Source organism: Diabrotica virgifera, chromosome 2 (assembly GCF_917563875.1).
Source record: "Diabrotica virgifera virgifera chromosome 2, PGI_DIABVI_V3a".
NCBI lineage: Eukaryota > Metazoa > Arthropoda > Insecta > Coleoptera > Chrysomelidae > Diabrotica > Diabrotica virgifera.
Genome location: NC_065444.1, coordinates 201294820 through 201321131, shown reverse-complemented (window position 1 = coordinate 201321131; position 26312 = coordinate 201294820). Strand labels below are relative to the sequence as shown.

The window sequence follows — 26312 nt, the reverse complement described above, 5'->3', positions numbered from 1 at the left end:
TTTGAAAATAAAACAAGAGTTTAAATTATAAACCCAAAACTAAATAAATAATTTCTCACAACGGTCAAAAACCACACTTAAAAGTTTTAAAAATTCACAACAGGAATATCAGTTATACCCTATTCCACGAACATACGCCTGTTTTGGGTTACTTCGACAACGAATATTTTACTGTGCAAAATTGCAAAAGTAAATTGCAAATTACATTACATTGGTAAAAAAGTAAATTAAATTGTTGTTTATTGGAATAATTATTAGCGCCATTTACTTTCGTACTTCTTAAGTTGCACAGTAAAATATTCGTTGTCGAAGTAATCCAAAACAGGCGTATGTTCGTGGAATGGCCCATATTTACGCAAATTTTCAAACAGAATCCAAACATCTGACACAGGGTCTCAAGTACGATTGCGCGAAGCCGTGGAATTTACGAGACCACGCTCGGTCTGTAGACGCAAGTTTTTAAAAATGTTTAATCTTCTTTTATTTTTATTTTGAAAAGTAACTTCCCAGTTCAGTATCAGTTTAAGAAATTTGGTAATTTAGCCATGTTATATAATTATTATTATTCTATACATTTAGCTGATGTTTGTATTAATGAATTTTTTTAATATACATTAGATGTTCAGATTTATAACAACAATATATCTATATATCCAGAGTTTATTTATATTTTATATAAATATTTAGTTGATTACAAAGTTGTATCGGGTCACCGGGTTGGTTGTATAATGACTAGTTATGGTACATACAGAAGTAGAAGAGGTATTACAAAAAAACTAAACTATGATTTGACGTAAACGCCAAACCATTGCCAAAGGCCAAGCCAAACAAACAAAGAGACAACTTCACTTTACACAAACGTAAACAGTAAACAGCAGTTAAACAGCACAGTAGTAAACAGTAAACAGAAATAGTACTGAGGTAGGTGGTAAAAATAGTCTGTATATTTGTTAGGGAAAATTTATTTACATATCTATGCTCTGTAATGCATCCAAATAATACAATAATATAGTTAATTAGTCACTACAAGTAATAGTAGTACAATAATATGGCTTTGAAGCAAGTTTCTAACTTGGGTTTTACCAATATCAATCTCCTTCACCATCATGGCTTGCATAAGCATTTCCCCCATGTTTTCTTTGATCCTCTTTTATTACTCCTTTCAGGAATTTGTAAATCAGCATTTTAGTGTTTGTCACCTCACCTTCATTCCTATATTTTTCCATCAGCTGCTTTATTATTAAAATTGGGTCTGTTATTATTGTGCTTTGCCTAAATCCAAACTGATTTTCCACCTACCAATAATTACTTTCCTATATTTTCATGGTGTAGCTAAATAATTTTATGGTCCTCTAGTATTTGCATTGTTGAGATCTGCTTTAAAAAGGTACTGATATCCCCATTTCATTTATAGGGGACTGCATATAGATTTTCACTTCGGAAAAAATCAAACAAGATAGAACTTTTTGTAATTTCATCAAGAAATGTTTAATAAACAACATATCAAAAAGTTCTACTCGAGAAGTGGGTTCTTCATTTTTTATTAAACAAATGAACTGCGAAATTAGATGTTTTTTAAATAACTCCGAAATTATAAATTGTAGAAAAAAACTGTCTTGACCGTTGAAAAATTCAGAAAATTTTACAAAAAAAACTCTATAAAGATCTTTCTAAAATTAAATCTGTAGCTTCTATAATTTTTTATTTATAACTCCAAAGTCACCCTTCTCACAAACATTGGTGCACTGTAAACTAGCCTACGGCGTAGTGCACGGTTGAGTTATTTTAATGTAATTCTTCAACTAATGGATCAAATGAAATTTTATATTGCTCATGAAAGAAGAATAATTTAGCTATCTTATGGTTGTAATAAAAAGAAATAAAGTGTATGGGCATAAGTATGGTGTGGGCGGAAAATGAGACTTACATGAATTTGGTTTAAAAATGTGTAACTAATACAATTTTTCTTATAACACTCTCAATTTTGCACAGCTTACCTTTCAGACATCTTACTAAACAATGTTTTTTTAAAAAAAAATCTCAAAAATTTAGTATAAATGATACGACGTCTCAAAAAATGTAATTTTTGAAAACTTCGCAGTTTTACAGAATTATCACCACTTTAAGACGGTATTACGTATTACTCAAGTTTGAACAGATCTATTACAGTTTTATAGGTGCTTTTTTTAAAGCTTAGGATGTAATCTTTAAAATGCACTAAATTATTTTACTTTAAAAATGAAATAAACTATTTCTTTTTGAGAAAATTAAGAAAGATAACAAAAATGTAATACAAAAACCGAAAATTACCAGTTAAAAAAATGTTTATACAAAGTGACCAAAACTTTTTTCTATAAAATGTTCAGCAAAAAAAAATTTTTAGCTCTTATACAGTATGTCTGCATAACTTAAAACCTATTGATAACTTTTTTATTATGAATTTTAAGAGAAAACGTTATTCTTTATAAAATACTCTGCATCGTATATAATCTAAGATGCAACCATCAAATGTCAAATTTTATTAATTTTATACGAGGTATGTCAAAAAATATGAATTTCACTTGAGTAAAGTACCTTTATATTTCACAATATCGAAAATTGTTATTAAAAAAAGTTGTTTGGAATTAAAAAATATGTTTCAGTGTTCAATTACATCCTTCTAATTAGAATATTGTGAATAATAAAGGTATCTAACTCTTAGTAAAAGCCATATTTTTTCATACCTCATATAAAATTGCAAAAGTTTGATATCTGTTAGTTGTATCTTAGATTTTAGACCAGGTAGAGCATTTTATGAAGAATAACTTTTTTTCGTAAAATTGATAGTAGACTAGTTATCATAATTGTAATAAAATGATGATGGGTATCCGTAATTTGAGAAAAAATTGAAAAATTTTTCTTTAAATTAGAATGATGTAATTGTATATTAAAACATAGTTTTTAATTTCAAACAACTTTTCATAATAGCATTTTTTGATATTGTGGAATATGCAGGTACTTTACTCTTTAACGAAATTTATATTTTTGACATAACTCATATAAAATTGATAAAATTTGATATATGACGGTTGAGTTTTAAATTTTTGACTATCCAGAGCATTTTATGAAGAATAACTTTTTTTCGTAAAATTGATAATAAAAAAATTTTGCATGTGGATCCTAGATACGCAGACATACTGTATAAGAGCTTCTGTATAAGAATTTTTAAATTGTAATGGCATATTCGGATTCAGCATAATCAAAAACCAAATATAAACATATTTGATTTAAGTAAAATGATGAATTCAACGATATTTTTAAAATTATTTATACAAAACAATTGTTATTGTTTAAACAATTAATAAACAATTAGCGGCCAAATCTGCGAGTAGAACTTTTTACTTTAACATGTATATAAACTAACAAAAAAAGTTTTAGGAAAATATAAGCTTGTTTGAATTTTTCTGAAACAATGCATGTTTTCGTTCTAATTGCACTCCCCTATTAATAATTGTCAAATCTCAATAATTCTATTTGATTGTATTACACAAATCTGTTCGCCAACTTGTTCATAAACAGGTCTTAGAAGGTAAGGCATGATTGACCAGCCAGTGCCTTCATTCACTGACAGCTGGATTATAGTGACGTTTTTCCCTCCTACATACCACACTTTGTATCCTTCACCTAGTTCGTTTGCCTCTATCAGGATCTGTACAATCTAATCATTAAATTGATTTCTGAATGCCTTTTCTATCAACATCATATCCTTTACGATTTAACCAACCCATCACCAATGCAACCAAAGTGTATGATTACTCCACATATTTAATTTTTCTGTACAGACCAGGATCTCTACTGTAAGGTGTGCTATGTATGCCAATGCATCATCATCATTATCTTTGCCTTATCCCTATGCGGGGTCGGGTCGGCTTCCCTAATTGCATTTTTCCACATAATTCTATCTTGGGTCATATCAATATTAATCCCTTTTACCAACATGTCCTGCCTAATCGTCTCCCCCCCACGTCTTCTTTGGTCTTCCTCTCCTACTCCTTCTAGGAATCTGCACTTCAGCAATTCTTCGTATTGGGTGATTAACATCTCGACTGAACATGACCAAACCATCTCAACCTATGCTCTCTCATTTTGGCATCAATTGGTGCAACACCTAGACTTCCTCTAATATACTTATTTTTAATTTTATCCTTTTTTGTCACTCCACTCATCCATCTAAGCATTCTCATTTCCGCCACATGCATTCGTTGTTCCTCTTTCTTTTTCACTGCCCAACATTCAGTTCCTTACATCATGTCCTGCCTTATGGCTGTTTTATAGAATTTCCCTTTCAACTTCATTGGAATTTTCCTGTCACTTCCACTTCATCCATCCAGCCCTAATTCTGCTGCATGCATCTCCATCTATTTCTCCATTACTCTGTAATATCGATCCCAGGTACTTAAAATTATTGCTTTTTACAATCAGTTCACCATCCAAAGATACCATTTTATTTGTAGTAACTCCATCTTTAAATGAGCATTCCAAATACTCTGTCTTTGTCCTACTAAGTTTTAAACCTTTTTCCTCGATAGCTTGTCTCCACTGTTCCAGTTTTTGTTCTAAATCTCTTTCACTATTTCCTACTAACACGACATCATCAGCATACATTAAGCACCATGGAATGTTACCCTGTAGTTTCGCTGTTATCTGGTCCAAAACGAATAAGAATAAATACGGACTAAACACCAAGCCTTGGTGCAATCCTACTTTTACATGACATTTATCAGTCTCTCCCACACCTGTCCTAACACTAGTCGTTACTCCCTCATACATATCCCTCACAATCTTTACATATTCACCAGGGACTCATTTCTTATTGAGTGTCCACCACAGAATCTCTCGAGGAACTCTATCATATGCTTTCTCAAGATCAATGAATACCATATGAGCGTTTGTTTCTTTACTCCTGTATTTTTCCATCAACTGCCTTATAATGAAAATTGCATCTGTTGTTGATCTGCCCTGCATAAAGCCAAATTGATTCTCAGATATTTCGGTCTCTTCACATATCCGTCTATCAATTACTCTTTCCCATATTTTCATGGTGTGGCTAAGCAGTTTTATAGCCCTGTAGTTCGTACATTGTTGTATATCTCCCTTGTTTTTGTAGACAGGTAGTAGTATACTGCTTCTCCATTCGTCTGGCATTTGTCCAACTTCCATAAATCTATTAAATAAACCTGCTGGCCACCTTGTTCCTGTCTCTCCCAATGCTCTCCATGCTTCCCCAGAAATATCATCTGGTCCTACCGCTTTTCCTTTCTTTATTTTTTGAAGCGCTTGAGCCACTTCCTCGTTTGTTATTTTGGTGACCATTGCTGCTACTGTCTCCATTGGCTCCACAGGCTGTCTGTCAAATTCTTCATTTAATAAGCTGTCAAAGTACTTTCTCCATCTCTTTTTGACATCCTTTTCGTGAACTAGTATTTTATTATTTTCATCTCGGATACATCTAATCTGATTAAAATCTTTTGCTTTCTTTGCTCTCTGTTTGGCTATTTTATATATCTTCGTTTCGCCTGCCCTGGTATCAAGTTGATCGTATAGGTTTGAATACGCTTCTGCTTTGGCTTTTGCTACTGCTACTTTCGCTTCCTTTTTCGCGACCATATAGTTTTGAAGATCTGTGTCGGATCTGGTTTCTTGCCACTTTTTATATAATTTTCCCTTCTCTTTTATTTTTCCTTGTACTTCGTTTGACCACCACCAAGTCTCTTTATCCTCAATACCTATGTATGCATACCGCATACCTATGTATGCCAATGCATTGTTGTTAAAAATATATCGAGGTCGTTTTATGTATGAAACGCCTCAATTATCTCGGAAACAGCTTGCATGATTTTTATAGTTTTTAGTGAGTAAATGTTTTGTGATGGAACTTTCTTATTTCAAATGGAACACCCTGTTTTTTGCGTTTTGATGTCCTTAAGAAATACTGATAATTTTTGACATTTATAGATCATAAAGATCATAAGATCATAATATATTTTAATTTATTAAATCTGTTGGCTATAGTTTCTTCAGTCGTCTTGCGAATTCGAGAGGAGTGTTTAGCAGTCTTGCTTCATCATTTGGATGACTTCTCAGTCCATCAAGGTAGCTCTTTGTGATCCTTTGAATTTCTTCCTCTACCAAAGGTGTAGCTGAGTCCTCGTGTAGGGTTTTTTTGCTTACATACCAGGGTGCGTTGAATATCATCCTCAATATATTTTATTGGACTCTTTGTATTATCTTGATATTTGATGGCTTTGAGCAACCCCAGAGTTGAACACCATGGGTACAAATTGGTTTTATCATAGTTTTATACAGGAGCAGTTTATTTTCAATATTGAGTTTTGATTTTCAACCAATAAGCTACCTCATTTATCGTATTTTGAAGTTGATGTGGGTTTTTTTAGCTTGAATGTGTGGCTTCGGATAATTGTGTATCAATTAGTAATATTGTTGGACATACATCCCTTCGGTTTATAAATGTAACTTGGGTTGACTTCGTTTCATTTACTTTCACCTTCCATTTGTTGAGCCATGTTCCCAATTGGTCAAGGTGGTTTTGCAGTTGTGCAGACGTGATAATGGGGTCCTCATTGACAGCGATTATGGTGGTGTCATCAGCCAATGTTGAGATTTGGGTTGATACAGTGGTTGGGATATCTGCGGTAAATAATAGGTAAAGAAGAGGACCTAGGTCGCTACCCTGTGGTACGTCTGATTTAATGGGAAAATATGTGGAAATTGCTGTGTTATATTTTACTTGAAAGTAACGATCTTCAATGTAGGATTTCATAATGAGGTAGTAGGGGGTTGTCAGAGTTTGTATAAGAGTCCAGTATGCCATACTCTATCAAATACCTTTTCTACTTATAAGAATGCTGCTGTACAATATTTTTTTCCTCAATAGCAGTAAGAATTTTTGTTATAATTCTATGAGTCGTGTTGTGGAGTGTCTCTTTCTAAAACCAAACTGGTGTATGGGTATTTCTACATCTAGGTTAATGTCATTCTTCAGTCTATCGAGTAGTAGTCTTTTGAAGATCTTAGACATTGTCCGCAACAAGCTGATTGGTTGATAGGATGATGTGTTATTTGGAGGTTTACCCGGTTTGTGAATCATTATTACTTGCGCAAATTTCTGTGTGATTGGGAAATATGTCAGTCTGAGTGCACTATTGTATATTGTAGTTAGCATGACCAATGCTCTTCTTGGAAGATGTTTCAGTATTAATCCTCTTATTAGGTCAAATCCAGTGCTTTGTGGTTATTGCATTTTTCTATTTCTAGTTTAACTTCTGATGGACTGAATGGTGTTATTGGGGGCGTCATAGGGCAAGCGCTATCCAGGAAGTCTCTTATTAAGTTCCCATCGTCATTATTCTCTGCTTGGTGTTCTTTAAAAATACCAGCTAAGTATTCTGCAAATGTTCAGGCTTTTTCCAAGTACCATCATCTTTCTTAATTGCTGGGTTGTGTTCTGTAGGTCTCTTTAAGCGTTGCCAAGGTCTCAATATGGAATTGAGTGATCTTCTTTAGACAAGGTGCTAATGTAGTGTTCAAATGTGGCATTGCTTGCATCATTTAGCGCTGTTCTTAATTTTCTACTCTTGCTCTTTGTTTTTCGACTATTACTGCATTAACAACTAAAACAGTGTTTCAAAATTAAGTAAGTCCAAAATACTTATTGGGAACTAATAGAATAAGGTTTGATCTTAAACTTAGATGCTTCATAATTTCAAAAATAATAGTTTTACTTGTGTTTTTGATCCTTGAAAATCGTCGTTTTTAGTTTTATAACTCTAAAACCATCAAGAGAAAAATTACAAACACCTTTTTTGTTTCTAATAATTGAAAACCCTAAAATAATATCTGCCCGGGCTGGAAAACTTGATTTTTATGATTTGTTTAATGTAGCAATAACTCCCAAATTATGGAATTTAGGTATAGGAAATATTACATGAAAAATAAACAGTATTTCTTAAGATCGCAGGCAGGCGCAATTATTCGGGCCAAAGCTTTTTAAAAGCATTTCATTTTTTTCTAATCCTGAGAAAATTACTAAGCATTTTTGAAAAATTTAAATGCAGAATGAAAGATTACATTATTACCGAGGGCCGAAAGTCCCTGAAAACCTCTATGTTTATTTTAATAAGTTACAGAGGTGAAAAAAAAAGAGACTTTCGATCATTAGTAATAATGTGATCTTTCATTCCGCATTAAAATTTTTCAAAAATACTTACTGGTTTTTTCAGCATTCGAAAAAAATGAATGCATTTAAAAAGCATTAGCCCGAAATTTTCGTCTACGCTCTTAAGGACCTCAAAACGCAAAAAAATATATACAGGGGGTTTATTTGAAATAAGAAAGATCGTTAGATTCCCTAAAAAACGGAAGATTTGACAATGATGTAAATGCCACCATAATTATGGGCTTCATCACAAAACCCTTACTCACTAGAACCTATAAAAATCGTGCAAGCCGTTTCAGAGATAATTGAGATGTTCTGTATATTTTTATATATTCTGTCTAGTAGGCAAATTATATTACTACTTAATGTACGAATTAATTTTTTTAGAAATAGTGTTAGTAGAGTAGCTGCTGCAACATACCTACTGCAAAAATGAAATCCAAAAGTGTTCTAGTAACAGGATTTGGACCTTTTGCTGGTCATGCTGTAAATGCAAGTTGGCAATCAGTACAGTTATTGCCGGATGAAGTAAATGGAATAGCAATTATTAAAAAGGAAATACCAGTAGAATATGTTTATGTAGAATCAGAGATACCCCAATTGTGGAAAGAACATTCACCTATGGTAAGTGATCATTATATAGAAAATTCTGCTAATTGAGGTCGTTTGAGAAACTCGACTTGTTCACAAAAGCATAGTTGTAGAAAAGTACAAAAAATTTCTCGGGGTTGCCGGGTTTCTCTTGATTTAGAACAATTTCTCAACTCTAGGTTCGTGTAGAATGTTAAACAGAGTCGGGTTTCTCTTGAAGCATGCTACTCTATATCTAAGGTTAGTAAAAATGCCAAAAATCGAAAATCGATTTTTTGGACATGTTGGGTTTCTCAAGCGATATATTCAAGTATTAAAAACATTATAATGTGTAAGTATATGGTACATTCCATGTCAAATCACTCAGGTAAAAAATTTTGGATCTCCGATTTGTCTGAAAATTGGTATATAGCTTCTGCGGGACGTAAAAATAAGATATTTAAAATCAAAAAATCTTCTTCTTTTTTTTGTCAAAATGTTATTTTATGCGATTTTCTGCCGCAAAGTGATTTGGTGCTTATTTAAACAAATTTGCATTTTCTGTCGCAAAGTAAAGCTTTTACAAAAAAGTTATTGTTACCAAAATTGAAGACAATAAAAAATTGAATACACTATTCACTCAAAATACTAAACTAATGTTAATTCAAAGTGAGTTATGGGTAATTGAATGTATATTTTTTTCGATGAGTACTCAAATCTAAATATTCAAGCTTAAATAACGGGAAAACGATACATTTTATAAAATATACCTGCTCAACACTTATCAAGCACTTCAGAATACCTAACAAATGAGCTCCAGAGGAAGTTGATAGTATTAAAATTAAGCCAAGTTATGATGAAAATAATAGAACCCTCTCGAATTTTTTAGGAAATAGTGAAAAATAAAACATGCCATTTCCACAAAAATTAAAATTTATAGTAATCCTTACAAAAATTTCTTTGTATTAGTATAAGTAACGATTTTAACAATTTTCACCGGTTTAGAATGCATATTTTTGAAAAAAAGATATTTAAAAAAATCAGAATTTTTAAAATTATCGTCATTTTCATTGATAACTATAAAAATACTCAATACACGTTAAAAATTGTAAATAACCAAATTTTAGGTTTTTCTATATCAAATATTATACCTTTTTTTACCATTTCTGTAGGGTGAAAAATAACCGAGATAGAAACGTTTAAAGCTTAAGTTTTGCCGCGAGAACCATGGAACCGTGGCCATTTAATCTTTGATTTTTAAAAAAGTAAGGAGTTTGAAAGATTAAATCTAACGCTTTTTAATAGCCTTTGAAATCACCTTTCAATCCGTTTTTAGGTGAACCTGATATCTTAAAAATTAAGGGAGTTATTAAAAAAAAAACGATAATATTTTTTGGAAAAATTTTTAAAAGATGAAGTTTGAAAAATTTTTGGAGCATAAATTTTAATGCTATTAACTTGTCTGGTATCTCATGTGATATATATTTCTAAATACTTTCATAAATGTTTAATAAGTTTATGTTATAAAATGCATCAATTTCCCGTAATTTAAGCTTGAATACTTAGATTTGGGTATTGGCCGAAAAAATATGCATTCAATTACCTATAACTCCCTTTCAGTTAATATTAAAAGGTTTTTTTAGTAAGGAGTTTATTTAATTTTTTATTAGCTTCAATTTTTGTAATAATAACTTTTTTGTAAAATTTTATAGTTTTTGAGTTATCTATGAAAAATCGGTTAAAAACATGCATTTTTCTTACGAAAAATTAAAATTGTTGATCTTTAATAACTCAAAAAGTTTTAATTTATTTAATAACTTTATATAACAAATTTTGCTTAGAATTTATCCCCCCATCTAATTATGGGGTTATTTTTAATAAAATAATTTTCACCCCGAGAAGGGGTGGCATCCACCCCCAGGGTAAAAGCGCAAGTTGGCACCATGTCACCTTTGTTTCTTGAGATATCCTCTAACCACTCACCAATTTTCATGCAAATCGATGGAGGTTGAACGAAATCGGAGGTAATAGCTCATATCCACCTTCAGTGACTCCACTATTTAGCAGATGCCGCTACGCACCTACTACCTTCACGTCAGTTGCAATGGGGGGACTAATAAATGTCGAAAATTTCTACCTGGAGTAGAGATAGCATCGTATGCATTCTCTGAAGAGCCTCTAGCAAGAGGTGAAATCGTCGATAAGAGTGCTGGCCGCGCTCTCTAACCTAAGTAAAAATTAAGACAGTTTTGGTTTCGCATTGCAACTGAATAAAAATGGTATACATTTTTATTTTAATTTTTTTTTCTTAGTTAGTGGTACACGTTGGGGTCTCATCTGAAGCAACAAATTTAACAATAGAGAAGTGTGCTAATCGGGAAGGTTACAATAAATGTGATGGTGCTGGATTGATTCATCCCTCTGGATTGGCATGTACAAATGGAAATGACTGTATTTTTACGGAAATAGACATTGAAGCAGTTCAAAATAGTGTTAATAGTTCTGGAAAAGTGCAATCTTGTATTTCAGATGATGCAGGAAGGTATGAAATTCAATAATTATTTCTTTAAAGAACAAATTGCTTTCATTCTTGCCTTTTCCAATTATACTTTTGCAAATTGTTCTCCATTTTATTGTATCAACATTAATATATCATCAAATCTCTACTAGCTCGTTAGTTGTGCATGGTTGTATTTATAAAATATATTTATAAAATATATATTTTTTTAATTGTTAATGAGGAAGGTTCCTTACGGAAAGACGGGTATTTACAACTAAAAAACAATGTTTTAATATGAAATAAGTCCAAAATAATTTTTAAGAACTGATAGATTAAGGTTTGAACTTAAATTTAGGTATGAAAGTATATAGTTATGATAGTATATATTATGGTAATTTTACCTCCTAATTTCAAAAATGATATTTTTTACTTATGTTTTTGAGAATTGAAAATCGTCATCTTTCGTTCTTTCTTCAGTTTTAAATTGTTTATAACTCGAGTACCTTTTTTGATTAGAATGATCCGAGAAATCTGAAATTAGATCTGCCGGGTCGATTTTTTTTTAATTTATAAAAAAAAATAATTTCTTAATTATTAATTAATTTATAGTCAGAACAACATTAGATCGGGCACCTCTTGTTCTTTTTATAATTGTTAACATACTAAATTACATATCCAATAATTTTATCCATTAAACAGTTCGGTGCAGATCGACCTATTATCGTATTTTAGACTAGAAGTATATAGTACATTCTTTCACGGTTTTTGCTGTAAATTTTAAAGAACCGCTTGGATTAACTTGAAATTTGGCATACGCATAGCTAACATGTCAAATAAAAAAAGTGATATTGTGCCGATGTGTGCTTTTGATCTGGGGGTGACTTTCACCCCCTCTTGGAGGTGAGCAAATATATGTCCAAAATAAGACCTGAAATGGATAAACGGACTAATTTTACGTAACTTTTGTTCTACAGAGCTTTTTCGCCACGTCAACACTTCGAGTTATTTGCGAGTGAATATGTTCATTTTTCAACAAAATAACCACGTTTTTAGACGGTTTTTCGCAAATAACTCAAAAAGTAAGTATTATGCCGAAAAAAATATTCTTAGCAAAAATGTAGCCTGTAAAAAAGTAAAAAAATGGTGTACGCTTGAGGTCTCTAGACCTCGCAGAACCAGAGTTATAGCCAATGAAAAATAGGTTCATATTCGCCAAATTTGAAATGGAATATTTCAACGTGAAATGTCCAAAAAACGAAGCACTTCTGGGGAAAACCCATTATAAGTTTAAAAAAGGCTTTATTTCTGTTTTTATAAGAAGTTTCTAGCATCAAATGTAAGCAAGTTACTCAAAATAAAGTTGGTCCTTTTTGTTTTGGCAAAAAAAATCATGAAAATCACCCCCTAATTAGCAACTTAAATGAAATTAATCGTTACCGCTTCAAAAAATTATTTTACTTAAGTTGTGTTTATATGATCTGTAAGTTTCATCGATTCAAAGTGCTTATTTTTGAAAAGATTTGGTTTTAAAGTAAAATTTTTAAAATTTTTAATTTTGAAAAAAATGGTTTTTTTTTAAATAACTTAAAAATTGTTAGAGATACCAAATATCTCATAAAACAAAAAAAAGTCAGCATTGGTTTTCTGAATATCTTGTATTATTTTGTCTTTCTGTAAGACAAAAATTGATTAAGATTTGGTGTTTCTAAATTTGCATACACTCGTGATCAGTGACTCGTTCAAGCTCTTTTAACTACAGCCCTTTCAAAAATAGGGGTTTTGAGCCGATGAAACTTACAGATCATATGAACAATACATACACGAGTAAAGAAACTTGTGAAGTGGTAACGATTTTAAAAAGGGACTAACTTTATTTTGAGCATAACTTTTTTGCTTTTGATGCTATAATTTTTTTATAAAACAAAAATGAAGCTTGTTTAAACAGTTTAAATAAGTTATTATTTATAAAAAGTGCTTTATTTTTTGGTTATTTCACGTTAAAGTATTCCATTTGGAATTTGACGAATATAAACCTATTTTTCATTAGCTGTAACTCTGCTTCTCCTAGGTATAGAGACCTAATATATACACCGTTTTTTCAGTTTTTTACAGGCTATATTTTTACTAAGAATGTTTTTTTCGACCAAATACTTACTTTTTGAGTTATTTACGAAAAACCGTCTAAAAGCGTGGTTATTTTGTTGAAAAATGAACATATTCACTCGCAAATAACTCGAAAAGTATTGGCTTAATGAAAAAACTCTATTGGGACCGTGCAAGTTCGGCAAAGCGACTGTACTTTTATTCGCACTTTTAATTATATTGGCCAATTATATTAGTCCTGGTTACTGGATAATTGTCAAGGCCATAGTCCAAAAAAATAATAAGAAGAAAAAATAAGATTCAGGTTATGTACAGAAAACGTAAACAATTGTAAGTAAATAAAATTAGTTATTAAAATGCAGTACTGCAAGCAAAATACAATTAATTAAATTTACCTTTATGTAATAATTGCATATCATATCAATATTGTGGAGCAATATATAATTTTTCTGCTTCAATGACAGAAGGTATAAAATATACGTCAATTTGACAATTTCAATTGACAATATGAATTATTTAAGATAGTTGCAATATTTCTCCGCGACTCGCGCACGGTCGTTTCTCGTTTCCCTTCCAAGTACTTGCACATCGCGAATAGAACAAAAGTTACTTAAAATTAGTCAATATATCAATTTCCGGACTTACTTTGTACGTATATTTTTTCACCCTCGAGAAGGGGTGAAACTCACCCCCAGGGCAAAAGCACACATCGACACAATATCACTTTTTTCATTGACTTGTTAGCTATGTGTATACCAAATTTCATGTCAATCCAAGCGGTTCTTTAAAATTTAGAGGTTTTGCAATATTTTACCGTTAAAGAACGTACTAATAATTTTTAAATCTTGTTTATTTGCAGATATCTCTGTGAGTTTATCTACTATACTTCACTAAATGTGGATCCAGCTAGGACATTATTTGTTCATGTGCCTCCATTAGGTCTTCCATATTCTGCCCAGGAATTGTCGGAGGGATTGTTAGAAATTATAAAATGTGCATTGGAACAACTAACTCACCAAAAAGACAAATATGAAAGTGCAGTTGCTAACACGTGCGTGTGTTAAATTTTATTTGTAGGTATATAACACTCTAGGACAGCGGTTCTCAACCACCGTGTCGCGACACACTGGTGTGCCGGAAGAACCTATCAGGTGTGTCGCGAGATTTGCGAATACGATATTTTTATTTATATTTTTTTACTTGTTATAATATACCAATCATGCATTCAACCATTTTTTAAATATTAGGTATATACCACGTTATACCAATCAATAAAGTGCCAATCCGTAATAAAAAAATAATATGCTTAATATATTCATCTCTTCTTTATTCATCTCTACTACCACTAGCAAAAATGTGTACATATAAGGGTGTCGCGAATCTGTAAGGAGTACGTTAGTGCGTCGCTGAGTAAAAAAGGTTGAGAACCGCTGCTCTAGGAAGCCAAGCCGAAAAATCAAAAAATTACTGGGCACTATATTTGTACGGGAATATGGGGGGGGGGGGCGGGGGAAGTAAATACGAAAGGTGTACATCTCGTGGGTGTCGAAATGTTTACTTCTTTGTGGCTTGTTATTCATGCCTATTCTGTAACTCATTTAGATGATAAAAGTCAGGAAAATCGAATAGAAGTGGCCAAGTCGAATAGAAGTAGTCAAAATCGGTATTCCATAACTCCCTCGGAATCTCTACAATCGTACAATCAGAATAGTGAATAGAAATGACTTCGACACCATTTACCCTGTCGAAATTAGATTTCGATAATCGGAATTGTGTTTGACGCAAGCGCATTGTATTTTGTTTTGACGTTTATATTTTATATCTACTAAAAATAATTTATTACTACTTATTTATAATTATTTATAGTATTTTTACCTTCTGTATCTGCTTAATTTTTAGTCTGTGGTGGTGTTTACTTAGGGAATTGTATATTTAATTTAGACATGTACGAGTATGCATCAAACCTAACCTTAAAATTAATTTGGCATCCGAAATTCAGATTCTGAATGTTGGCCAATCACAGTGTTGCCAAACATTTTTTGGGTATTTCTTGTATAATTTCAATCAATGGCATAATGTACAAGAATAGATTTTACATGTACAAGAACGTTTAAAATATAAAGATAGACTTATAGCGTTGATTGATAAAATTTATCAATTATTATTTATATTATTTAATATATTATGCCAGTTTACTTGTATTTGTATTAATAACCGCTTATAGACAAGAAAATAATTATAGAAAAGACGCCGTTATTGGGAAAAGTTGTTTATCAGCTATTTTAGCTGGAATCAAATCTTAAGATTGTATATTATTAGTAATATTTTACATCATACATCTTATCTTCATTTATCTTTTTTATTTATCAGTTGATCTTCTTTTTTTATAACAATTTTAATTAACTTTGATTTAAAACCATTTATCATCTTTTGAGCCTTTTGTGTAGAATATTTAGACTAATATTTTGTTGTTTACTTTTTAAAACTTTTCATTTTTGTTATTTGAAAACTATTTTTTAAATGCAACTATATTAGGTCTGGATCCCGCATATGAAAAAAAAAGCTGAAAATTTGTTAATAGCTTAAGGGTGTCTAGTCGGATAAACTTAGATATATGGGAACACTGGAACAGGGGCAGTTTTAATTGTGGAACAGGTTAAAAAATTGGAACGGTCAGACCACGAAAACGGCACATTTATTTTGTCCGACAGAACAGACTTAAACTCTCCGAACAGAGATTAAACTCTCATGCAAAAATCAGACTGCTATTTATCACCTGTCATAATACCTGTCATTTGACATATTCTACATGTTCCACTCATTAAAACGGCCATTTGGTAATAAATAGCAGTCTGATTTTTGCATGAGAGTTTAATCTCTGTTCGGAGAGTTTAAGTCTGTTCTGTCCGACAAAATAAATGTGCCGTTTTCGTGGTCAGACCGTTCCAAATTTTTAACCTGTTCCACAATTAAAACTGCCCCTGTTCCAGTATTCTGATATATCAAAGTTTATCCGGCTAGACAGCCTTAAGCTATTAACAAATTTTCAGCTTGCTATTAATCAACTTTTTTTTCATATGCAGGATCCAGACCTATATGTGATGTGATAGTATGAAAAATTGAAGATATGGCAACGGTGTCGTATTTCAAATTTAGAACCAGAAACAAGCAGGCTACAGAACACCAATTTCGCTTGACAATGCGGGGTTGCCACCCCCTCCTGACCACGTGAAATAAAAATTGCCGATTTCGATTAACCTTTATTTCGATGTGAGTTACAGAATGGCAATCCAAAGACGTAAATGACACGATAGATATCAAACATTCCGATTTCAGGTAATTACGATTCGACTTGGTCACTTCTATTCGATTTGTTAAAAGTTACAGAATAGGGCTGATTAACATTTAAGCAAAAAGGTTACCTTTTGATTCATTTCAATATTGTGAAAAATCTACTCATTGTAGATAAAAACGTTCAACGGACGACCTTCTTGAAAACACTTGCTCTTTAAAATTCCCTTCTAAATTAAAAAAAAGTGACTGTACTTTGTGGGCACATAAGAAATAATACTTCTGTTATATGATTTCAGTTTATTATATTAAACTTTTATATTAAACTGATTTTAATACTTCCCAGATAGCAATATAAACTTGTTTCAAACTTGCAACAAGTTTGATACATCAAACATGAAAGCTTGCTGCAGGTTTGCCATGGCAACTTTGCAAACTTGCAGCAAGTTTAAATCAAACTTGCTAGTTACAGTGTGACAAACTTGCATGAAGTTTGTTTTTTCAAACTTGATATAACAAACTTGCTGAAGGTTTATTTTTGCTTTGTTGCATGAAGTTTGTTTTTTCAAACTTGATACAAACTTGCTTAAGGTTTATTTTGACATACTAGCCACAATTTGAATAAAACAACGTGAATAAAAAATACAATACCATTTTATATATCTATTTATTAATCACTCAACTAAAATACAATCATATTGTCTAAAATTATTTATTGGAACTTACATTAAACCCGCTAGCTTCAGATTCCGTTGCGCAGTTTTGTCTATCAGCTCTGAAACAAATAGAAATTGCTATAAACTCTTGCTGTGTGAACAGAATTAATATTTGCTGTTAAAAGAGATAAAAAGATGTTAAAGTACAATTTTACAATAAAACCTAAAACTTATTTATACATAATATATTATAAATATAATTTATTTTAGGTAGTATGTAAATACAACTAGCTAGAAGCTAGGAAAATCATAAAAAACTTACCTCAATTTCACCAAAGCAAAAAGATTACCAATCTGTGCCTAATCACCACAAGCAGGTGGGTCTATGAAAAACTGAAGAAACAAAGCTTCAGCTTAGTAATTAAAGTAATAGTCTCGGAGAATTGTACGGTAAATGTAAAAAACTCAAAGAAAAATATCAACATGGGATAGGACATAACCACAAATTATCATCGCTTGGCGATTGGCAGGATACTTTTCCCGTGTTATCAGCTGTCCAGTAAGCTTTTTCCCTCAACGTACCTTAAAAATTCCCACTTATGATAAAATTCCCTCCTATGCTCCTATTTAAAAAATCTGTGAAAATATGTTGAATTATTTTCAAATACTTTGATTTTTTAAAATATTTTACAATTTGGACTGGAGCAAAGATTCCCTTTTTATTTAACTTTTTTCCTTTTATGTTGAAAATTCTCGCAAAAAGGGAAATTTCCCTCCGGTGGCAACACTTTCGTTTTCGTGGGCGTGACATCAGTCAGGGTAAAGAACGAAACCGAACCGAACCAACCGTAACGTGTAAGTCAACCAAATAGATGGCACGCGTGACGTGGCTTTGCAACTGTAAGCTTGCAGCAAAGTTGTTACAAACTTGAATCACCATCGTTGTCATAACAATATTGCAGCAAACTTGACACGAACTTGCCTCGTCATATTTGACGCAGCAATTTAAAATCAAAGAAGAATCAAACTTGCCACAAGTTTACATGCTATCTGGGTTACTACTTTCCAAAATATTTCCTTAAAATAATGCCAAAAATTAAAAAAAAAGCAAGACTACAACGTGAGGTTTTCCCAAGCGGTCACCCATCCAAAAGATAACCACGCTCGACAATTCTGCTAGAGAACAATGGAATAAATTGACACCAAAATGAATTATTTTGACAGATTCTACAAATAATATTAAGATTACTTTTTAATCTTCTTTTCATCATACATTTTAATGCTTATTATCCTATTCCCGACGAAGACAATTCCAAAGACACAAAAATTATAACAAAATATATTTACCAAAAACACCAATATATTTTTTCACAGTTTATTTGCACTGATACAATCGTACCTTGAAAGATTTAGCAACTAACTTCAGACTGTCGTATGGGCGTAGTTCATACTGTCGTTTTTATAAACATGCACTCTCAACAATTTTCCAAATTGCATCTTAAGAAGTATAACTTCAAAAATGTTTATAAACAAAAAAGTTATTGCAAATTATTCCCGAGAGCATTTTTGAAGTGAAACTTCTTTAGGGACGTTGTGCGATTTTTGGATAGGAAAAAAAGCATTAAATTCGCGACCGTGTTGCGACCGTCATCGCTTATGCTATATATTATTTGTATGGTGGTGACAGATATGAACTCCTAAAATTAATTATGCAGGGAAAGATTCAAGGAAGGCGCAGCCTCATAGGTAGGAGAAAAATATCCTGGCTGAGAAATCTCGGAGAATGGTTTGGATGCAGCTCAACTGAACTCTTTCGAGCTGTAGTATCAAAAGTGAGAATAGCAATGATGATTGCCAACCTTCGTCGCGAAGATGGCACGTAAAGAAGATAAATTGTATAGAAGTATTTAAATTTAAAATAAATGTAAAACCTATTTTAGGATGGAGAAAAAGGATTTATTTCGCGACCGTCATCTCTTCGGCGAAATAAATTTTGTACGTATATGTATTGAAGTGAAAACTTCTTTAGGACGTTGTGCACTTTTTGGATGGGAAAAAGTATTAAATTGGCGACCGTCATCGCTTCAAAGAAATAAATTTTTGAAGTGAAAACTTCTTTAGGGACGTTGTGCACTTTTTGGATAGGGAAAAATTATTAAATTAGCGACCGTCATCACTTGGACGAAATAAATTTTTGAAGTGAAAACTTCTCTAGGGACGTTGTGCACTTTTTGGATGGGGAAAAATATTAAATTAGCGACCGTCATCGGTTCGACGAAATAAACATTTGAGGTGAAAACTTCTTTATGGACGTTGTGCTCTTTTTGGATGGAAAAAAGAATTAAATTAGCGACCGTCATCGCTTCGATGAAATACATTTTGGAAGTGAAAACTTCTCGAGGGACGTTGTGCACTTTTTGGATGGGGAAATACTATTAAATTAGCGACCGTCATCGCTTCGACGAAATAAATTTTTGAAATGAAAATTTCTTTAGGGACGTTTTGCACTTTTTGGATGGGGGAAATATATTAGGGACCGTCATCGCTTCGACGATGCACTTTTTGGATGGGGAAAAATATTAAATTAGCGACCGTCATCGGTTCGACGAAATAAACATTTGAGGTGAAAACTTCTTTATGGACGTTGTGCTCTTTTTGGATGGAAAAAAGAATTAAATTAGCGACCGTCATCGCTTCGATGAAATACATTTTGGAAGTGAAAACTTCTCGAGGGACGTTGTGCACTTTTTGGATGGGGAAATACTATTAAATTAGCGACCGTCATCGCTTCGACGAAATAAATTTTTGAAATGAAAATTTCTTTAGGGACCTTTTGCACTTTTTGGATGGGGGAAATATATTAGGGACCGTCATCGCTTCGACGAAATAAATTTTTGAAGTGAAAACTTCTTTAGGGACGTTGTGCACTTTTTGGATGGGAAAAAGTATTAAATTAGCGACCGTCATCGCTTTGACGAAATAAATATTTGAAGTGAAAACTTCTTGAGGGACGTTGTGCACTTTTTGGATGGGGAAAAATATTAAATTAGCGACCGTCATCGCTTCGAAGAAATACATTTTTGAAGTGAAAATTTCTGTAGGGTTTGTGCACTTTTTGGATGGGGGAAAAATATTAAATTAGGAACCGTCATCGCTACCGTTATCGCTTCGACGAAACAAAATTTTGATGGGAGAAAGTATTAAATTAGCGCCCGTTTTCGCCACCATCATCGCTTCGACGAAATAAATATTTGAAGTGAAAACTTCTTGAGGGACGTTGTGCACTTTTTGCACGGGGAAAAAGTATTAAATTAGCGACCGTCGTCGCTTCGACGAAATAAATTTTTGAATTTAAAATTTTTTTAGGGACGTTGTGCACTTCTTGGATGGGGAAAAATGATTGAATTTGCGACCGTCATCACTTTGCTGAAATAAATTTTGTACGTATATAAATTATCTGTGTATATACATAAATAGCATAGGACAAACGCATCGCGTATATGATATTGGTATGGGAGCGTTCAAGTATTACGTAACGCAGTTTTGGGGGGAGGGGGGCCTTGTAAAACGTAACGGCCCGTTACGTGGGGGAGGGGGGTTCGAACAGCGCGTTACGTAACATTTATTAAATACAAAACCCACTATATTGATACTTAGTTTAGATTTAGAAAATTGATAGATATTAAAAAAAAATAATACCCTTATTTAAAGTGTGATTCCTGAATTATTAATTTCAAAAATTAAAGATAATGGACTATGCTAGACTTAGTGAATCACCCTGTATATTCAAATTTATGTTTAAATAGTCCATAGTTGAATTTAAAAGTTGACGTATCCTAGCGTTTTTATAATTTTCTAAAATAATGACACATGCCAACAATTTTATTCCATAAGTGCCTTCTTATATATACAGGGTGTTTCAGAAAAAGGTAACACGATCTCTAAGATAGGTGAAAAACTGAAAAATAATTGGGGTTTGCTTAGTATAAGGTTTTTGTAACGGCATGCGTTTTCACGTTGAAGAACAAAAAGTTTTACACATTTTTTTCACTATTTTTCCGAAACTACTGGCAACATCATATATTATTTGTTATACAAAAATTTTTACTAAGCAAAATAAAATATTGAAATAATAAATATGTTATTTTATTTTAAGTTTTTATTAAAAAAAGATAAAATAGAAGAATGCATGGGAAGAATAATAAAGGATGAAGCTAAAAATGTATGTAAGGATGGGGCCAAGCAGGGAAAATGTAAATGTAAAATTAGTAATAAAAGATTACAGTCGGTCTTGTCTATCGACAAGTTTAGTGGATTTGTGATTTGCGGTCGCCGGTTCGAGCCTCAGCTAGGTCATGAAATTTATAAAAGGCCAACGCCGTAGTATAAAACTCAATAGAGTCTACGGTTTGGTCTGGATAAACTGGCGTCGGATCGGCCTATGGAGGAGCGGTACGGCAAGGGATAAGGGCTTGCGGCTTGGTGATACTCCTCCATAGATCCCTACCGAAGGGCGTTGACGCCTAAGAACGGTGTATACATACATAGTAACTACATAAAAGATCACATTGTAAAATGTGTTTTAAATATTTTTATTATTTGTTTTATTAATTATAATCAATCGAAAAAAAAATTAAAGGCACTCGTGGGAGTGCCGACAGAAGTCAAAACTTCTTATAATATATCAATTACGAACTCAATGCTTTTTCCCCATCCACACAGAAGTGCTATAGGGAGCGTTCAAGTATTACGTAACGCAATTTTTGAAGATTTTTGACCCCTCCTCCCCCCATGTAACGCACCGTAACGTTTTTATGTACCCCCTCCCCCTACCTAAACGTTACGTAACACTAAAGTGACCATTTTAACCTAAATGGAAAACTAGGTTACGAAAAGTACCGGAAACCCGGTAAAAGAACTTTGTTATTATTTTAATCGCATTTGAGGTAATAATAAAATTTTACAATCATCATCCAGCCTCAAAAATCCACTGCTGAACATAGGCCTCCTCCCCTCGTTTCCAACCACGTCTATCCTGCGCCGCTCTTATCCAGTTTTTATTTAGCTTTCTTACGTCGTCTGTCCATTTTGTAGGCGGTCAACCGACGCTTCTCTTGTCTTCTCTTGGCCTCCATTCCAATAACCTTTTTGTCCATCGCCCATCTGTCATTCTGGCTATGTGTCCTGCCCATCTCCACTTCAACCTGGCTATCCTTTTTATGACGTCAGTCACCTTTGTTCTTCTCCTGATTTCTTCGTTTTTGATTTTGTCTCACAGAGTTATTCCTAACATTGACCGCTCCATTCTTCTCTGCGTTACTCTTAGTTTGGTAGCCGAGGCTTTAGGTAAGGTAAGTGTTTCAGATCCGTACGTCAAGACTGGGAGGACGCTCTGATCAAATACCTTTCTCTTTAGGCATGTGGGCAACTCACTTTTAAAAGTTTCTCTCAGTTTTCCAAATGCTGCCCACCCAATAACGATTTTTCTTTTTAGTTCATGTGTCTGGTTATCCCTGCCAATCGTAATTTAATGTCCCATGACATGAAATATGTCCAAAACTTAGAATAATAATAACTGTAGTTACTATACAGGGTGATAAAGCTAAGTAGATCCGTTATAATAATAGATAGCAATAAAAGTTAATAACAAAAAAATGGTAGGTAAATATTTTCTCCCCTATAAATTATCACCAACCCGTAAACATTTAATATTTTACAATTTTTTCTTTTTTTGCATTTATCCGATTTGTTTATTTTTTACCATTTTTAATTTCAATTTCAATGATTAAATTTTCTTTATATATTTTGAAATAATACAATGCCGAAACCCCTTAAAAACTAATTTTATTCTTCCCCCAGATATTCTCGTTGAAAAAATAGCGGCCCGTACAATTTTTGATTTTTAAATACTTCGTTTCTTGGGGTATGATTTAATTTGTACGATGAAACATGGTACTGCATGCTATGAAAACTACACATTGTAAACTATTTTAATATGTTATGTAAGGGATATGATTTTATTTGTGCCGTGAAACAGGTACACTGAATGCTAGGAGAACTACACATTGTAAACTATTTTAATATGTTATGTAAGGGGTATGATTTTATTTGTACCGTGATATAGGTACACTGAATGTTATTCGCTCCGTGCATGGCTGACGCGACACCTAGCGTCGTCACCTGGCATTTTTGGCAACAACAATTTGAAGCATATGATAAATGCATATTGTGAATTAACAAATTATTAATAATAAGTTTGTAAATGATATTTTTCCAATTTGTATATAAAATGGATGTAGTATTAAGAACTGGGTTTCTAAAAATTCATCACAATTTATCTTTTAAAACCCCAAACGAAACAAAAAGGGAAAACTCTATCCTCGTTTTTAAACTACGTAATTCAAATTTACCGCGCTATAATGCTTGTTTGTAACTGGTCTAACCGCAGGCAAATTTACTCCACTATATAAAATAAAATATAATATAAAATTTTGACTCTATTAACATTTATGAAATTTTGACACTATTGACTTTTAAATTTCTTAGGTTAATTAATTATATCCGCGAACTGGTAAACCACCCCACGAACATACCTTTTATCGTCCTATTAGTCTCTTACCGCCACTAGCTAAACTATTTGAGAAGCTATTAGCGACAAGACTTATGAAAATAATAACTGATAATATTCTTTTTCCGGATCACCAGTTTGGTTTTAGAGAGAAGCATTCAACAATAGAATAAGTTCATAGAGTCGTTGATATAGTAAATAAAACTTTAAAGAAAAAAATACTGTTGTGCACTTTTTCTAGACGTCAGTCAGGCTTTTAATAAAGTCTGGCATGAAGGGCTGCTCTTCAAAATAAAAATGAACGTTCCTGAGTCAATGTTTACTATACTGAAAACATATTTAGAAGAAAGATACTACCGTGTCAAGCATGAAGCAGATACATCAAAAATCTACCCAATACGATCTGGAGTCCCTCAAGGTAGTGTTCTGGGTCCTATATTATATTTGATATTTATACACGACATACCAACAAATGAAAATGTAACGACTACAACATTTGCAGACGACACAGCTATGTTCGTCACAGATGAAAATCCCGCAACAGCTACCGAATCTCTTCAAAGGCATATTAGGGACAAAGAAATGGCGCATAAAGATCAATGAATCAAAATCACAACATATCATATTTACAAAATGTCGCAAAATATCGCCTAATATAGAAATAAATAACAAAGCAATTCCACAAGCCGAAAGCGTTAAATTCCTTGGAATGCACCTGGACAAAGCTTTGACATGGAGAACCCATATATGGAAAAAGGGTCAACAGTTAAACTTAAAATTTCGTAATCATTATTGGATACTGGGCGGAACATCGAAGTTGTCTATACGTAACAAACTGTTAGTATACAATACAATACTCAAACCGGTCTGGACCTATGGGATCTAGCTATGGGGTACAGCAGCAAAATCCAACATATCCATAATGGAAAGATTACAATCTATAGTGTTACGCTCTATAACAGACGCTCCATGGTTCGTGTCAAACAAAGACATTTATTGTGACCTTGAAGTACCTACGATCAGTGAAGTGATAGTTCAGTGCAGTGTTCGGTACATAAAACGCCTAGAAAGCCATCCAAATGCCCTGGCAATAAACTTGCTTGATAATAGGCAACAAACCCACAGACTAAAACGTAAAAATCCACTGGACCTTATTTATAACTAAGTTTTATAACTCACCGTAATTGTTTATATTTTAGATATATGTATTGTTTGTAAATGCGAAATGTATGTTTGTATGTAGCATATTATCGGAATGTCATGTTTGTTCCATACTAGAGGTCCAGTCATTGGACTGACCTCTCTAAAGTCATTTTTTTACTTCAAACCCCAAAGAAGCTTATTGTTAGAATTTTTATAACTAACAGATTGCTGAATAAACGTTTCAAAAAAAATAATATAAAATTTTGACTATTAGTATTTATGAAATTTTGACACTTGACGTTTAAATTTCGTAGGTTAATTAATTATATCCGCGATTTTTTGTGAGTTATTTCTTTAATTTTTAGATTTTTAATTTTTAATTTTTTTAACAAATTTTTATTAGTCTTATAAGTTGTCCGATACTGATTACTGGATTACCGTCGACATGGTCAACCAAAAAAAGAAGATAAATGTGGTGATCTTTATAGTGACAGTATTTTGTGAGTTTATTTTTCCTAGTTTAAATCTTTTCTCTAATTTATTTATGATTATTGGAAATCTATAGAAATTACGCTTACTTTTTTGGCTATTATTAGCATAATTAAATACTTACGCAACATTTATTTACCATTTTTGATCAAATTTGTTATACAAGCAATGACACTGAATATCAGAAAGAATCGCCAAAATTGTCATATTTCACCGCTACGGACGCTGGCATCGTTTCGTGTATCCCCACAATAGTCAAGCACGGAGCGGATAAGAACAACACATTGTAAATTATTTTAATATAATTATTATGTTAGGGGTATGATTTTATTTGTACCGTGATACAGGTACACTGAATGCTATAAAAACTACACGTTGTAGACTATTTTGATATAATTATTATGTTAAGGGTGTGATTTTATTTGTGCCGTGAAACAGGTACACTGAATGCAATGAACGCTATACAATGTAAATTTAATACGTTATGTAAGAAAATATTAAGAATTAAGTAAAAAAGTTTAAATCGATACTTTTATTTAATAAACTCCCATACTCAGATATGTTTAAAATGCTCAAACATATGTCTAAAAAGTTGAAGATTTGGACTCTTCGCGCATGCGAGCGCCAAAAAATTGATGACTTTGACATGTGGTGCTGGAGAAGAATGCTGCGCATACTTTGGACAGCTCATAGGACAAACGGTTCCATTCTAAACCAACTCGAGATTAAAAAAAGGCTGTCCACAATATGTCTGCAACGAATTCTGCAATTCTTCGG

At 32.5% G+C, this 26312-nt stretch overlaps 1 protein-coding gene across 2 annotated transcripts in view; it reads left to right on the top strand.

Moving 5' to 3' along the window:
- LOC126880362 (pyroglutamyl-peptidase 1) overlaps positions 1-26062 on the top strand; it is a 28002-nt gene extending 1940 nt beyond the window's left edge. Inside the window, exons 1-4 of one of the 2 annotated variants that reach the window (XM_050644181.1) lie at positions 642-921; positions 8603-8839; positions 11098-11327; positions 14248-26062. In XM_050644181.1, the coding sequence (XP_050500138.1) occupies positions 8648-8839; positions 11098-11327; positions 14248-14452 (627 nt within the window). In that variant the 5' untranslated portion in view covers positions 642-921; positions 8603-8647 and the 3' untranslated portion in view covers positions 14453-26062. Of the gene's footprint in view, positions 1-641; positions 922-8602; positions 8840-11097; positions 11328-14247 lie in introns of those variants that run through there. The other variant, XM_050644182.1, reaches the window with a different exon arrangement.
- Positions 26063-26312: the final 250 nt, after the last annotated feature.